General features: G+C 37.9%; 1 protein-coding gene across 1 annotated transcript in view; it reads right to left on the minus strand.

Moving 5' to 3' along the window:
* Positions 1 to 5720: 5720 nt before the first annotated feature.
* The window catches only part of LOC122644110 (glycosyltransferase-like At2g41451), a 37521-nt gene continuing 26075 nt past the window's right edge, over positions 5721 to 17166 (minus strand). The window contains exons 4-11 of the mRNA XM_043837710.1: positions 16194 to 16302; positions 15947 to 16081; positions 15753 to 15797; positions 13863 to 14050; positions 13143 to 13284; positions 9522 to 9568; positions 6624 to 6711; positions 5721 to 6421 (exon numbers count right to left, since the gene is read on the minus strand). Coding sequence (XP_043693645.1) covers positions 6140 to 6421; positions 6624 to 6711; positions 9522 to 9568; positions 13143 to 13284; positions 13863 to 14050; positions 15753 to 15797; positions 15947 to 16081; positions 16194 to 16302 — 1036 coding nt within the window. The 3' untranslated portion in view covers positions 5721 to 6139. The remainder of the gene's footprint in view (positions 6422 to 6623; positions 6712 to 9521; positions 9569 to 13142; positions 13285 to 13862; positions 14051 to 15752; positions 15798 to 15946; positions 16082 to 16193; positions 16303 to 17166) is intronic.

Below are 17166 nucleotides of genomic sequence, written 5' to 3' on the forward strand. Positions count from 1 at the left end.
TGCTACGACAAAGAACATGGAGCGAAATCGACCTCAGATTCGTAGCAAAGGGAAAGGAATTTTTATAAGTGATGAGAAAGAACCTACAGATAACTTTGTCATGCTTGAAGATGGACGAGTTAAGACAACATTCATCAAGGAAGGATATGACGGAGGAAATCAGGTCGAGGTTGAGATTCTAAGTGAGGGGCATGACCCCAACATGGCTGCCTTGGAGACGGCCATTCAATCACCCGTACCAGATAAAGACAAAGAAAATCTTGAGGAAGAGTATCTTACCATTAATTTGACTATGGCCGATGTATCAAAAATCTATCAGCCAAACCCTTTCAAGGGTTCAATGCAAAGGAAGGAATGAACGATGGACCCTAATCAAAGCAAAGGACACTGCTTGAAGTGCATCCGTGAAGAATTAGAAGGTTTCTCATGTGGTTGAAATATGGCAAACACTGATGGGCTAGATATAGCCTGGCCACTAGGTTCACATACTTAGCTCGACCAAGTATTCGCCTTTTTTCCAATTGCTGGCAATAGGTTAGAGTTTGCGTTGGCCGAGGGTTAAAATGTAAGTTTTTACCATTTTTTGGGAAACATTAATTTAGGAACAGCCTACGATCTAGCTTAAGAGTTTGTAAGGAGCCATTTTTTTATTTTTCAATACAAGTATTGTCGTTTAGAAATTGGATCATGAAAGCCTAAGTGACCAAGTGTAGTAAAAAAAATTGTTAACACTAAGACCATAATAAGTACTTGATATAAAAGTCTAAGGTAAAGTGTGGACATGAAATATTGACTCATGCTGAAGGGATCGCCACGCTCTTCCTAGAATACTCTCATTCTCGGCCAGCGCCACTTTGGCCCGCCTGATTTTGTTTGCACACTCTGGGGAGAAGGAAACATTTCTTGCAAAATGACTCCGTTTTGATAGGCTTCATTGTAGGCCTTCGACAATATAAGGGAGTTGACCGTCTTTGTCGTCTCTATAATCCTTCTTTTCTCTGTTAAGCTTTTTACTTCATCCAACACAGCTAGATGTTCATCGTATGAGGCCTCAATTTTGCGGCACTCGTCAATAACTAACCGAAACTTTCTCAGAAAGTTGTTGCTCTCAGTCAATAGCTTCCGTGGCTTGTTCTAGGATCTCAAGAGTAGTGGGAGGTTTGTCGGCCATCAATGGTATCCTACCTTTGAACTTCATGAGACGATAAATTTAAAGACCGAAGGAACATTAGAACAAGCCTCTATCACTCCAAGAGCTGTGTGTAGGTTGGTAAGTTTTACTTGCTTTACAATCTCTTGGGCTAACATGCCCTCAACTGAATGTAAGAATTCCAGATCCTTTTTCTGTCTCAGGAGAGCTTGATATAAGAAAGGGAAGAGGGAACTTAAGCATAGGAACCTTTGTTGTTAAGTTATTAAGGATGGCTATCATCTCATTCAAAGTAGGAGCCGGCTGAAAGAGAAAGGATATGAGTATAATAGCCAGAGATCAGTATCCAATTATGATTAGAGGCAAAAGTAATAAGTCAGAACACTCACCTTTGGATGTTGATCAACTTCTTCATCATCAAAGGAATTATTGTTGGAGAAGGGACTCCCTGGCGACAAACCTCATCGTGAGGTAAGGGATCTTCACGTGTTCTTGGTGACTGGATTGTCATTGGCACACTGACCGATGGTTCATCATGCCCATGAGGAAGTTCTACGTCACCAAGGATTTGAGACCTTGATGGGGATGTTACAAAGAAACTGAGTTATTGAAAGCGTATAGTAAACTACATGTAGATGTATATGGTCTGAATGTTACCAGGTTTCCCTTCTTCGGTAGCGGTTTCAGGACGAGAAGGAACTTCGTAAGGAATGCTTAAAAATGATGTCATGGCTTGATCATTGGGTACATTTTTCTGGCTTAGTGCAAGTTTTCTTGAAGAGCGCATCAATCTTGGACTCCGTACCCCCTTGGGGCTTCCCTCGTGCTGAAACGGTGTCCGTTCTAGACTTTTTAGTTGGAGGAGAACTGGGGGGCAAACTCTGAGATTTGAACAATGTTAGACATGGTAGCTCACAAAATAAAAAAGAGAAGAGAAGAAGAAGAGGGCCAAATTAGTTCCTTACCTTCGATATTCTCTGAGGGTGGTTGTCATGGTACTATGGCTAGTGCTGAGGGACCTAAATCGATCTGTCTAGAGGAAGAGGGTAGCAGTGACTAGGAGATTAGCCTGGGGCACTTGGATCTGTAAGTAATAGGCCGACCACCATGCTGCAAACTCGGTGGTGACTCAGGGCCTGGCATGAAAGTCTTGGGACTTAAAATCGATCAGGCCAACTAGCTTGGCGTAGTCAACCACATGGAATCTTTCTTGTTCAAAGAATACATCTCGGTCGTCCCGACCGTTCGCCAATGTGAGTGTAGGAAAGTCAGGGATGGCCTGACCTAGACCGAACTGACGAGCACAAAATTGTGGGTTGTAGGGTTCAACAACACATGCATTGTTCCTCAAGTGCTCAAAGTTAACTCCATAATGGAGGTCGTGGGCAACCAAAAATCGAGCCCACAATGCTCAGTTAGATAAAGGGTGTGATAGAGTAGAAAAGAGTCTCTCTGGAAGGCTATCATTCAGATGAAAAGGAGTAAAAAACTTTGCATTATAGAGGAATGCCCCGTAACCGTACTATGCTCAAAAGGTAAGCTATGGAAGAAGAAAAAGTAGTCGTCCAGAGGCTTAGTGGGCGCCTCACCTAGGAGCTTGTGAATAGCTATTGGAAACGATCAGATGAGGGGGGCAGTCCAAGCTCTAGGAAGTATGCATATAGCTAGATTTGTAAAAACCAAAAGGGACCGCCCCCTAGTGATAAGTCTGATTTAACAAGCTCATTACAACCTTGGTAGAGGGAGGAAAGGACGAAGGCTACGAGATCAATAGGACGATCTTCGGCAAACATGCTGGCCAGGCGTAAGAAAGTCATAGCGGCATTATTATTAGCTCAAGTACAAATCAAGAAACGACAAATCCAATAAACGAGGAAAGCAACACACTCTTTCTTTGTAACCTCACCGTTGGTATGTCGGCACTGATTGAGTTGAGAAAGATAACCCGCTTTCTTGGAAAAGTCGATCCCATGATCTTCAGAAGACGCCAGGGATTCATGATGGAATTCTTCCTCACTTGATCGAAGCCCTTGAAGGGTTCTAACGTCCAGCAGGGTTGGACCCATTGCACCAGAACGAAACTGGAAGGTGTTGGATGACTGAGATCAAAAGCATAGGGCAGTTGATAAGAGAGGATTATTGGCATTAATAGGAGTTTTTGAAAGATTGATGGCTTCAGCTATGCCAAGTCTTCGCCAAGAATCCATCTTGTGCTTAGCCATCCTGTCAATCCAGCTATTCCAAGTTTGTGAGTAAGAGGGCCAGAAACAAGAAAATGATCTAGGAGCTCCATTGGTAAAAGAGGAGATGCCTACACGAAACAGCTTGGTCTCATTGGCCAACAGTGAAGTAACGAGTTTTGTTTGAGAAGGAGATGAGACGCAAGGACCTATTATGAAGTGGGAATGGAAGGGAATTAAAGCCTCATGATGGATGGGATCGTTTGGGATAGGCCCTCTTTCTTTCTTCAGCTGATCGAAATAAGAAAGAAGCTGAGTTTCAACAGGAAGAGAGGGGGGTTTCCAGGGGCATTGAGTCAACTAGAACATCAAAAGAAGCAGAGATGGAGTACATTTCGGTCCTCGTAGCAGACGCCGGAAAAGAATATGGAGAATTCTTACCCATTTTCTAGAATAGAGGAAGATGAAAGGGACGATGAATGCACTGAAGAAAAATTGGAAGAAAGAGCAATCTTTTCTTGCGATACTCTTTCCTTTTAGAAGCATTTGAGAGTCCTTAGCTGACTGAATCCCTAGGAAATCGGGAACACTGTCATATTAGGAGGAAGGTAAACAGGTAGCACTAAATAGTTGAGTTACCTGCCACTACAACTGTCAACTCAAACGTCTTTCCAAGAGTTTTAAAATATAAAACAATTGGAAAAGGAGGGAAAAGATATTGGAGACCGATTGTACAGTATAACAGAAAACTACTCAACGGCCCAAATAGGAGTTGCAACTTCATAAGGACTTTATGAGCATCGTCCTTAGAAGTTGCAAGGCCTGCGAAAGGTTGGTCAGTAAAACAGATTCCCACAAGGAGAGTTAGTGGGACCATGACAGTTGTAAATGTGAGGTGCCCAATATCAACGCCACCATTGGAGTGGGAAATAATCAAGGAGAACATGCGAGCACACGATTTGGTAACTGCCAAAGAGAGTGCAGTTAAGGAACTCCCAACGGAGACGCTATCCTCACAAGTATTAAAGCTAGAATCTAAGAAGTGAGGGGGATCTATCGTGGTCATCCTCTCTATCGAGTTCTTCTTTGATTTCATCCTTCAGTGGTGTCATTCGTGTATACCAATATTGAGATCAATAGAAATTCTTGACTTACTTCCTATTTTATCTCTATCATTTGTTTTGTGATTATCCTTTTTTTCGCGTATTGCAATTTGGTCTTTAACCTAAAGTCCTTGGAACAATCGAGGCAAGAGGAGAATCCACATCTCCTGATAGAAGTCAGAAGTGCAATCTTCTTAAAACATTGAGTCTTGCAGACGTTGGCATGCCCGCACTCTCCATCACACATTATTCAGTCACTATTGACTGATCAAACGGGTAGACCAATTGTTTGAGCGACCGGAAAAAGAGCCAAATAGAAAGTCACCTCAGTTTTACAGATTAAGAAAATAAATGACATATCCTTAACTTGTAAAGGATCTAATATGAATACGAATAGGAGTGAAGAATCATTTGCAGCTCCCTTTTGAGTAGTTGTTAATGGGTATAAAGAATATGGGAAAAAGATCTCTGTCCTGGAGTGTGGCCTACGCCAGCACTCCCATGAGTCTATCTCTCTCCTCCCAATGTGAAAAGACGCCTCTGCCCCCTTATTTTAAGGAGGAGAGAGATAGACACAAACTGCTTCCCAAAGAATATATAATATATATATATATATATATATATATATATATATTTTTTTTTTTTTTTTTTTTTTTTGTTATCCTCAGGGTTAGATTCTTTAGTCAAACACCAACACCCTTTTGACTGCATCCGAAGAAATGGGTAAACCTTTGAATTTTTTATGAATAATTTAACGGTTGAATAGTTTCTGTTCTTTTGAGAAGAAATGAAGAGTGAAAGTGGACATTCAATAAATAAAAAATGAATTGTTAATAATTTAACTGTTGAATAGTTTCTGTTCTTTTGAGAAGAAATGAAGAGTGAAAGTGGACATTCAATAAATAAAAAATGAATTGTTAATAATTTAACTGTTGAATAGTTTCTGTTCTTTTGAGAAGAAATGAAGAGTGAAAGTGGACATTCAATAAATAAAAAAGAACCATAAATGGAGCTGATGATTATTCTGCTTCATTTCAAAGTGTAGGTTTCCTCTTTTTTTTACTTTCGAAAATACTTATTTAATTTTTTATCAAAGTAAGAAGGTCAATAAATTATTTTACAGGTAGAGGGATCATGTGGCTAACTGTTGGATAATATCATTCCAAAGAAGAAAACATAAAACACTTGAATGCGAACTTGCCACATTTCAAAGCCAAACACAACAATATGCTTAGTTATACAATATATTTAGATGGGTAGCTAGTAGGAGAAATGGGTCGGAGAGGGAAAAGAATAATGATCTATTCTATAACTTCTAAAATGAATTGCACTTGTAACATTGGTGAATATAACCATCAATATCTCAATGGAGAATTAATAGTACACCTATACATAAAAATCAGACAGAGGTCTCCAATAGCTATCTCAAGTGGGCAACCAAAATGCTCCAAATAAGGCCATGGGAAAGAACTGCTGAACTAAGAATGTCTCCCAACCCTATCTCAGTTCTAACCCTATCAATTAACCTGAAATGTACATCAACGCTTGGGTAATGATCGGGAAGATTCTATGAAGTCAAACATCTATAAAGCCCACCTGCAATCTGCTTGTCAACTCTTCTGATTCTTCCCCTCAAATGATACATGTAATAATTTTCGGGCCATTGGTCTGAACAGGAGGCAGAAGAAGCAATCCTGAGAGGTTTATCATGTTTCTATGTTGAGATCATCCATGCCTGGTGGAGACAATGGTGGAACTGCCTTCATATGAGAATCGGTATCTGAAATTTCCAAAGCCTTTCTAGTCATTGCCTGAGATTCTCTGCTGCCCCCAAACTTCCTTGAGGAAATTACTTTGGGTTTTGTTGAGCTAGTTGAGTTACTGCTCTCGACAGAAGACAGAAACTTCTCCTTTGAGAGAGTAGTTGTTTGTGCAGATGCAATCGCTGAGCTAAAAACACCAGACTCTCTCAAGGCTTTAATAATGGCCTGTAGCAACAAAAAAGTTAGGTTGACCAAAATTTGAGACTTCATCATGTTCAGATGTGCATTCATGCACACATCCACAACTTAACAAATGCATAGCCCAAGGATAAAACTGAAGGAACAGAAACAAGAAAAGATGGAAATAAAGAGATACAAAGCTCCTCTTATATCTCTAAACAATAAGAAACAATATAAAGAATCTTACCATAGGGGCATAAATGCGGGTCAAAATGCCCTTCCTCAGAAGTTTCAGGTTTAGTGCTTCAGAAGTCCATACCACATGCTCTCGGTACCTAAAGAATAATAAGATGATGGAAGCATGTTAAGAGGGCAAGCTAATATGAAAATCCAAAATTGGACCAACTACACCTTAATTTGTCTGTGGTTTCTAGGTAACACTTTCATGCATCCATAGCCATTGAATCATTCCTTTTAACGATTTAAAGTTTGACTCGCTATTCGTCAATGTTTAGCAATTAGGGTTCACAAAAACAAATCAACAATCAAGACTTAGACTACGTTTGGTAAATGTCTAAACGGCGTTCAGAACCGTTTTTCCGTTCTTTGAGAACAAAAAAACATGAATTTACGTTTGGCATGCCGGTTCGTTTTTCTGGTCTTTTAGAACGGACCGGAGGAAAATATCCATCAAAGAACGTTCTTTACAGACCGTCTCGGAGACGGTCTGTAAAGAACAAGAACGACAATCATCGTTCAAACCCGTGAAAACCCATGATTTCTTGAAAGAAGCCAAAGCTTCCTTGTGACCAACTGGGGAAGAGAAGGGGAAGAGAAGGACCAGAGGAAGAGAATCTACCTTGAAGGTAAGACCATGATCTCATATCTCTCTCGCTTCCTCTCTTTGTCTCTCTCCCTCTCACTCTCTCTGTCTCGCTCTCTCCCTCTCACTCTCTTTCTCTCGCTCTCTGTTTTTTGCGAGATGTAGGCAGCGTTTTGGGGAAGTTGATCCGACCTATTTGCTCCTTCTTCTCCCATTTTGTCTCAGAAAATTGGTAAGAATCACCCTATTGTAAGCCCTCTGGTGTTAGATTGAAGAAATCAGAAACGGAAAGGTATGGATTTTAGGGTTCTTGATGAAATTTTTAGGGCTTTTGAAATCTTTAACTTTGTTTCACTGTAATGTGTAGTAGTCTGTGAGATAATTTGTTACCTCTCTCTCAACCTATCAATTTTAGATCAATTCAAGTCATCGGATAGGGTATTACAGTTGCATCGGAGAAGGAAACTGTTGAAGAATAACAGGAGAGTAGTTATTGAAACCCTTCGACAGATTCAAGTCATTCGGATACTCTCTTGCTGCTACTGCAATTGCTGCTGCTCAGGCAATTGTTGCTGCACAAGTGCTTCAAGCTCAGGCACAGGGGCAACCTCAATCAGCGAGAGTTTCATCTGGTTTGACTTCTTCCTTAGCTTTGCATATTTATTTAAATAATTTGTAAGCCTTTATATTTCTTTTTTGGGGTGCTATTTTCTTCATTTACTTTTTAAGTAATAACCATCTTTGACTGATTGTCTATCTTGGTAGAACTATTTACTTCAATACTCCAATGTCAAAGAAACCAGTAGAAATGACTCTGCTGGTTCCATGGATTTAAGTCTTTCTTTCTCTCTCTTCAGTTTGTTTATATACTCACTTACACATGAAATGGTCAAATAATGAGATGCATCATGCCCATCAGTTCATTTACATCTAGGTTCATGTCAAAGTTCATCTAGGTTCATGTCCAAGTTAGCAAGAAGTCCTAGCTGTTTCTTCTTGAATATATGTTTGACAAAGCAAGTGAATGAAGTATGTCCAATGTGTAAGAATGTGGACTTGCTTGAATATTAATGAAACAATTTTTGGACCTAGACTTGCTTATGAAATCCTATTTCTATAAGCAGGATACCGTGTCAACTGTTTATTTTTTAAGTTCAGTTCAAAATTTTAGTTTGGAAAGTACAGTACCAGATTTTGAACTCTCACTTCTGTCCTAAACTCAGATTTCCTAATTCAATCCAAGGGTAGGGCATCGGAGCTTTGCATTAGGAGGGCAATAAATGAGGAGTGAAAATTTGATTATTTTATTTGTTTAAGCTGGATAACCAGAAACATTGGTTCTTATTTGATTTCTAATGAGATATAATCAGTTTAAGTCATAATTTTACGAGGGACGGGTCAATGTATTAGCAGGAGGGCCAAGTGTTACAGACATGCAGGAAAGGTTTTTTTCTCATCCAATGAAAGAATTTTGAGTTGTATCTCATTTAGTGTGTTAGTGTGGATGTACTCAATTAATGGGCAGTGGGCTAATTCCTTTCCAACCCATGCTGGAGTACATGGTTCTAATTATCTAGTACCTGAACCATCAGACACCCAATCAAGCCCTTAAAATCCTCTATATTTTGTTACTGAAATGTTTGGTAGAAGTGGATGGTTAGGGTTCTTTATTGAAAGTGGGGGGAGAGATTTCATTAGTTATTACCAAATTGATAGGTCTTTAGTTCAAATTGGTAGAGCACTTGGAACATGAGCATGTTTCAAGGGGATGGTGGTTCGAATCCACCAAGGCCTTTTTTATTCAATTGTTCATAGCATAGTTAGTTATGACACTAATCCACACAAGAACCCCATTTTAATGGAATCTTTGAAATTTGACATATTTTTATAATTATTTTGGTTATGTTAATGAGATATTTTAATTTTATGCTAAAGTTGGTAAGAGAAAATGATTTTACAAGTATTTTTTGGTATAATTTACAAGGAAATGGCATTATTGTAATTAATATCAAATAGGGAAGAACAGATTATACCAAACACCATTTTCGTTCTGAACGGCGTTCTTGAGACCGTTACCAAACAGTCATTTTTGGTCTCATAACGCCGTTCTAGACCAGAAACACCAAAGAACGTTTCTAGTTAAGAACGGGCGTTCTTTGTTCAAACATATACCAAACGTAGCCTTACTTTCTTGTGAGAACAAGAAAGGAAGGAGCGTGCGAGGGGAGAAAAAGATCCCAAATATTCATTAAAAACAGACAAAAGAAGAAAAAAAAATGTGACCCCAAATAGAAATAAGAGAACAAAATAACAAGTCCATACCAGTGGAGCATTTCCTTCTCTGATGCAGTCGAAGCTATTATGAATGCCTGCAAGGCCAAATGTTTCTTGGATAAGGCCAAAGCTCATTTCAAGACACTTTTAAAGGAGAAAGAAAAGGGGTGGGGGGGGGGAGAAGAAAAGAAGACAATATATTGCTTCTAGAAAGAGAAGACTGCTATGTTAGTCCAGCCTTGATATTTGATAATACTTACGGACAATAACAACCTGTTTTTCAAGCTTCCAATGGGAAAAATTTACAAGCATGTTTATGTTGGTTTTAACCACTCTGTAGCCAGGTAGGCAGCAGAGAATGTTGTAGAAAGAGAAACAAAAATGATAATGCATGAGCAAGCCAAGCTTCCCATCAGCAAACTCTCTGGATATTGCTTCTCTTTCCTTTCCCCTCTCCCTCACCCCAATATGCAGAACATATCAGTAAACACTATGATTCATAGAGGCCATATCAAGGTATTGATTAGTCTTGTTTTACAACACTATACCACAAAATAATTACCCTCAACTTATCATTGTTAGTGCGTGTATCTTGATAGATTACTTTACCCAAAAAAATTCATAGATCCAATTAAACTTCACTTAGCAGCATAAAATACCAACTAATTTTCATCTTTAACCCTTTGCAGCCTTTTTTTTTCCTTGATACATGTTCCCTCCATTTGGAAAAGTCAATGACCAACCACTGAAGCAGGAGGGGTACTAGCATAATCAAGTCATATAAGCACAAGCAAACCAATACAGGTCAGCTGACCAATGGCGAAGTCAAATATAAATGCTGCAAGAGAAATGCTAAAATGACTTCCCCCATTCATCAAACACCCATTGAAGAGCCAATGTTCAGAATCAGGATCGTCATAGGGCTACTCAGGCTTGCCAAGATGCATTCCAGAAGTATATTTCTCCTTCCAGAAGGAATGGCCTTATCTAGATTTGCCCGAGGAAGTATAAGCACAAGCTGCTTTAATGATCCTTTCATGAATATCATAAACTATAATACGTAAAATCCTACCATCAAGAAAAAAGAAAATCTAACTTTTCTTCATATCCCAACAATTTGCTTCATGAGGACTAAAAACAATATTCAGTTTCAAGGAAGCATTTTCATGATGTCACAGGTCCTAGAAAATAAGAGGTCTTGCAAGTTGTACGATGCCAAGGGGGAGAGAAATCATGTCTTTCAAGCTTAATCCAATTACTTACGCTACAACTGAAACTTTTTTATCAATTACAGAAAGAAGAGTTTATTGAAGGACTGAGACAACTAGTACGATCTAAGAAACCCAAGCAGATGAAAATTTTAATCACAACTCAAATCAATTCAGACTTCTCCCCCACTGAAATAACCAGTATGAAATAAGAAACCCATACAGACATGATACATTTAATCACAACTCAACCGAACTCAGACTTGTCACAACTAAATGGGGTTGGCAACATGAATCCTCTTTCGCCAATCAGCTCTATTCGAAGTCATACTTGTTATCATAGTTGTCATGGCGTCGCCAAATTGACGCCATGGCATCATATCGCTGGAGAAGTGGGCATATAGACCACCGATATGGATGATGTAAGAATATCAACCGATATGGCCTCCATGTCGTCGCCATGGCAACGCCATGGACGCCATACCACGATATATGGCCATATCGGGCGACATGGTTGTTTCAAATTATAAAACTTAATTTTTTAACAATAATTTTTTTTAACCATTTTTTATTTTAATGGTTTTTCCTTAACATTAAAAAAAATTAAAAAAAACATCAAACAGAAAACCCTAATACACTATTGACTAGTACACAATCACATATTCACATTAGGAATTTTTATTTTTTTTATTTAGATGGGTTGTTTATTAGCTTTATTCACTCAATATAAATTACGTTCTTGTAATTGTTTTTTTGTTTTGTTACTTTTGTAGTCACTTTCATATGAATCATATCTCAACTCTCATGATTTTTCAACTTTATTATCAGTAAGACTATTGCTACCAATTATTTGATAATCCATGATTTCATATACACTAATGGATATTACACTTTCATGAATTAAACCATAGTAGATTAGTAGTACACTTTCATGTTAATTTTTGATGTTATAGGGTATATATTATAGCATACTCAATGACATAAAAATAGAGAAAATAAAAAATAAAACATGGTCGATATGATCGCTATGGCGGGCAACATGTCGATATATCGACATGACACCCCTCTACCGACTTGGATCGCCGTGACGACATGACAACTATGCTTATTATCAGTCCTAAGCTATGGATGTTGTTCCACACAATTTCTCCTAACATAACTATAGGCCTGCCCTAGGCTCTTTTAGCTTCTCCAACCTAAATCATATCACTCTTCCTTACCAATACATTCAAAGAATAGTTGTCAAGGCGGTGGAGGGGTGTCTAGGTATCTAGGCGACAAGGTGCCCAACTAGGTATCACCTTGGCACCCTAGGCGTGCATTATATATGCAGTAGTTATACCATAAATATAATCTTGATAGTAATGTGATATGATAAATTTAATGTGAATGTACTAATGCAATATGATATAAGTAAGCTAGTAATGATATAATATGAGAAAACCAACAAACAATAATAAAGTATAGGATATTATATAAGCATATTCATAAAAAAATAAAAAAAACCAATAAACTAAGAGCATAATAGCATATAATTATAAAACATGTAACAATTTAACTATGATTCAATGTATTGCATGTGCTTCATAATCATGTACATAAAGTCATAACCCAATAATAGGATTAGAATTAGAATCAATTCATATAATATATAAAAAAAAAGACCAAAAAAGAAACCATACAATAAGGTGTCTGCCCAAGCCACAAGGCGCGCTAAGGCTTCCAAAGTGACACCTAGGTGATGCCCAGGTGACCAAGGCAGCCTTTTCTGCATCAAATAAGGCATGTTGTCGCCTTGGACCCTAGATTGCACCTAGCTGGTGCCTTGACAATTATGATTCAAAGGTATCCATTGCACATGTCCATGCTACCTCAAACGATTTTCTCTCAACTTATCAAGTATCGAAGTTACTCTTAAATTAGCTCTAATTTGTTCATTCCTTATTTTATCATTTCTAATTTTACCACTTATCCATCTCAACATCATCATTTCAACTACACTAAGTTTGTTTATATGTCGTTTTTTCGCCGCCCAACATTTAGCCCATAAATCATTACAGGTCTTATAACTGTCCTCCAAAATCTTCCTTTGAGTTTTAATGCAATACGTCGTTGATCACAGAACACTCTAGAAACACCTCTCCACTTTATCCACCCTTCTCTAATTCTTGTGCATCATCATCCTCTATTTCTCTTTCTTTATTTATGATTGAACCTAGGTACCTAAAGTTATTACTTTGAGGTATCTCCCTATCCTTTATTTCCACCGCCCCACTTTTAGTTCTACTTTTTCAAAAGTTAATCTCCGTGTACTTTGATTTTGTTCTACTTATCTTAAAACATTTTGATTTAGTACTTAGAAGTAACAAATTCAATCACAAGAAAGAATAATATCTTTTTAACTCGTCTATGGATATAAGGAATATTTGTTACTTAATTGAATGCAGGCATTAAGACATACAGCTCTGTCAAATTCAAGTATAAAGCATCTTTTGACATCCTCTTTTGTGGGTTTACAGCCACATCGGTCACGTCTAGAAGTCAAGTCCGAAAATTTGGGGTATGTATAATGCAGAACAGCAGCCTCCTCCATTTTAATTTCACTGCCAACAATAAAAGCAATAAAATTTATAGTGAATATATAACCAACAGAGCAACAGATTCTTCTCTTCTGATCAAATTCTAAACTAAACATGAATGGCCAGAAAGGACTGTAAGCCAAGAGCAATTCCTGTTTCTGCAGGGTCTCGGGAGAGGTGAACTGGAGTCAGTTCTAACCTTCGGCAATTTTTGCACATAGTGACCATCCTTAGATTAGAACCCACATACCCCCTCCACGCGGGTGCTGACGTGGAGCTTAAGATCAAATCCAAGAATCCTTGGTCAAATGAAAATTTCCATGACCCGGCTTTGATACCACTTATTAGAGACTTTACAAGGTAGAACTCATCCTTAAAAGCTAGCCGTTAAGGATAAGGTGCTCAAGTCCTTATAAACCCCCACACAAGCCATTCATATCCAATGTGGGACTATCTTTTGCCGTATGCGTGGACATCCCAACAGTCTAAAATATGTTTATGCATATATATACCCAAATATCTTTGGGTGTGAGAATTATTTGAAGGATATAGAAAGATATGGACAATGTGTATAAGAAAATATATAAGATAGAATACCATACTTTGGTGTCTTCATATAGTTGTGCCATCTATGAGCACCATTAGGACGGAGATGATCTTGAATTCGAGCGGCTGCTTTCCCGTTCCCATAGGTCAAAAAGTAGTTCGGATTACCACGGGTAGACTCTTTGTACATACCAAAGTACACGTCCTTTGTAAGATGATCATAGTTCTTCTTGAACATTGAAACCTGTTGGAAAGCATAGAAGAATGCGAAATATGTCGAACAAAATGCATAATTACATTTTACACATGATTCCAAAAAATCAGCTAAACCATCACAACAGTAATATGCAAATTCTGAAGATTACTAGATATTGAACAAAGCATTCTACGCTTAGCTGTTTTTTTTTTTTTTTATTAGGTAGAGGGATGGGTATGGTAGCAGTATACCGTATGCTAGCACCTTATGTGTCTATCTCTCTATTCCCCCCCTTTGAAATGGCTCTCTTACCCTTAAAGGGGGGGGGGGAGAGAGAGATAGACACATAGGGTGCTAGCATAACCAACCTTTTCCCTTTTTATTATTTTTAAAGGTGTGTTGACTGTCAAACTCATCAAAATTCATTCATTTTCTTGAGCACTCTATTTTCAAATGTTATGTTCCTGATATTAGGTCAAGCTGGTGTCCAGCAAAGCCCAGCTAATCCAAATACCTACCCCTCAAGAAGTAACTTGATGTCGACAGCACTATACAACTATATATCGGTGGGTTCATATTTAATCAAAATATAAGCCATGAACATGCTTAAGCAGTTACCATTCCTAATTAACAGGAATTCTCTGCCCAATAAGGAGACTGTCAAATGCTTTAGTTCTAGATGCTACTATTGCATGATTGCATCAGCAATGCCACTGCCACATTGGATCCACCAAACTCACCTTCAACATATCAATCTGCATTGTGTTTACAGTTTTTGCTATCTCTATAATATTTGAGAAGATTCTAAATATTTATGTTAAATGAAACTAAATCTGATAGAAATCAGTTCCTCATTCCTTTCCTAAATTTCTCTGGAAAGAAATACATATATAATAAAGAAGCTGTGATCATGATGAAGTCAGGGACTCTATACAAGTGATAACAAAAAAGTAGGACCTAGAAAAGCTCAAACTTCAAGTCATGTTATGTATTCAAGTTTCTTGATTCCTACCACTGACAAGCATTGCTAATGCACAAGGGGTAAACCTATTAAAAGAAAAAACATCATGATGAACCAAAAACATTGTGGATGGACAACAGGATCTGCAATTTCCAGCTCATGTATCAAACAACACTACTTGTAATGCAAAAGCTTGTATGTTCATTCCCAAGATAGCCTTGTAGCTTCACCAGCAAATTAATTGTTTATAGGTGTCTAATCTGTAATATTTATTTTATAACAAAATAATCTGGTTACAAAGAAATGCTTGACACATGAAACTTTCAAGGATCCAAAAGAAATGTATTTCAACAATCAAAACAACCAAACTTGAATTTTACTCATTGAATCCCTTAGGCTATGATGTTCCTTTCAACGTAAAATGAACAGTAGTATAATAAAGTAGGGGAAATATTCTACTCTTGGGCATTAAATAGCAGAGTTATTCAAGGAGTCGCCTAGGCATCAGACTCCTTGATCGCCTTGGACGCCTAGGCGAGCACCTTGGTCCGCCTTGCTTTTGGACCCTCTCCGACACCTTGGTCGCCTTGCCGCCTTGATAACTATGTTAGATAGTGGCCCCACTACAGTACTTACATCCCTTCTTTTCACTTCCAATGAATTAAACTCTAAGATCAAAAAGTTTAATTCTTTTTTTTTTTTACTTCTGTCCATTTTATGTCAAAATAAGCAGAGAATCAGCAGTACACTTGGCAAAAAGAGAATAAGTAAAGGACGAGCGAACTTTACCTCACTGAATGGTTCTTTAATATCATCTCGTTCAACACTACTCTCCTGAAAATAGTATATTTTAATTTATTTATGATTATAAAAGACAAAGAGATCTTTTCTTTAATAAAAAACTGAATAAATGTCATCTGCTTGCTAGATTGGGGAGAAAAAGAGGAAGAAAAAAAAGATTGTTTTGAACTTGATTCACTCACATAATTTGGAAAGATAACCATATCTGCGTTCCCAGGCACATCTAAGAGCAATTGCCTCAACGAATACTCCTGAGCACCAGCTGGATGTATCAATTCATCGGTATCGAGATGGATAATCCAATCCATACCAGCATCCTAAGATAAACACATACAATACAGAATCCAGGGTTCCATCGTCAAGAGAGTTTGCCAATATAGAAGAACAATGATTTCATAACATAACAGTTGAGAATAGAACTTTGCATACCCTAGCCATGACAATAGCCATCTCCATATTGAGAGATTGCTTCACAAAAAGTTCATAATTGCACGGTTTGTAGAAGAAGCTTGACAGCCAAGTCTCATTCCAGATCCGGCTAAAAATCCAAAACAGATAATGTTAATGGTAAGAATCAATGACATATGAGCATATAACGAAGAATTCTTTACAACAAATAGGCTAAGGAAGTGTGACGAATTATTTTTGTCAAACAGACATTTATTTAAAGGAACTCTCGGTAAACCAATGCAATAACAAAAACCATAAAGTGAAGCAGACTAGGACCGAAAAACTGCACCCAAAAAATAAAAAAATGGCTACAGAAAAAGAAGATTTTATGTAAATTTAAGCAGAGGAACAACATACATGTTGCGAACCAATTTCTACTATTAGTTAAACTACATGTATCAGATGGGTTTTAGGTTAGAGAAGCAAGTAAGAAAAGAAGGAGATGATGGAGAAGGAAGAAGAAGAAGAAGGAGACAAGAGGGAAGAGAAGAGTGTATTTCGGTGGAATGTGTTGTGTGTGAGAGAAATCTCTCCACACCTATACTTCATTAATAGAAATGAGAAAATTACATACACCTCCTTAGGGAGGTAAAAGATAAGAAAGGTAAAAAATATAAAATACACAATAGGGTAACTAGACAAAAGGCTAGTTCCCAAACTACCCTTATCACATAACTTCTAACAACTCTAATACTCCCCCTCAAGCTGGAGAATAAATGTCATGCATTCCCAGCTTGCACAGAAGAGTACCAAACTAAATAGAGGTAAGAGTCTTGGTGAAGATATCCACCAGTTGATCACCAGTCTTCACAAAAGGAGTAGAAATGCAGCCAGAGTCTATCTTGAGTCTATCTTTTCCTTGATAAAGTGTCGATCCACTTCAATGTGCTTGGTCCTGTCCTGTTTCACTGGATTATGGGCAATACTGATGGCTGCCTTGTTATCACAGTAG

The sequence above is a fragment of the Telopea speciosissima genome, chromosome 10 (assembly GCF_018873765.1).
Source record: "Telopea speciosissima isolate NSW1024214 ecotype Mountain lineage chromosome 10, Tspe_v1, whole genome shotgun sequence".
Lineage (NCBI taxonomy): Eukaryota > Viridiplantae > Streptophyta > Magnoliopsida > Proteales > Proteaceae > Telopea > Telopea speciosissima.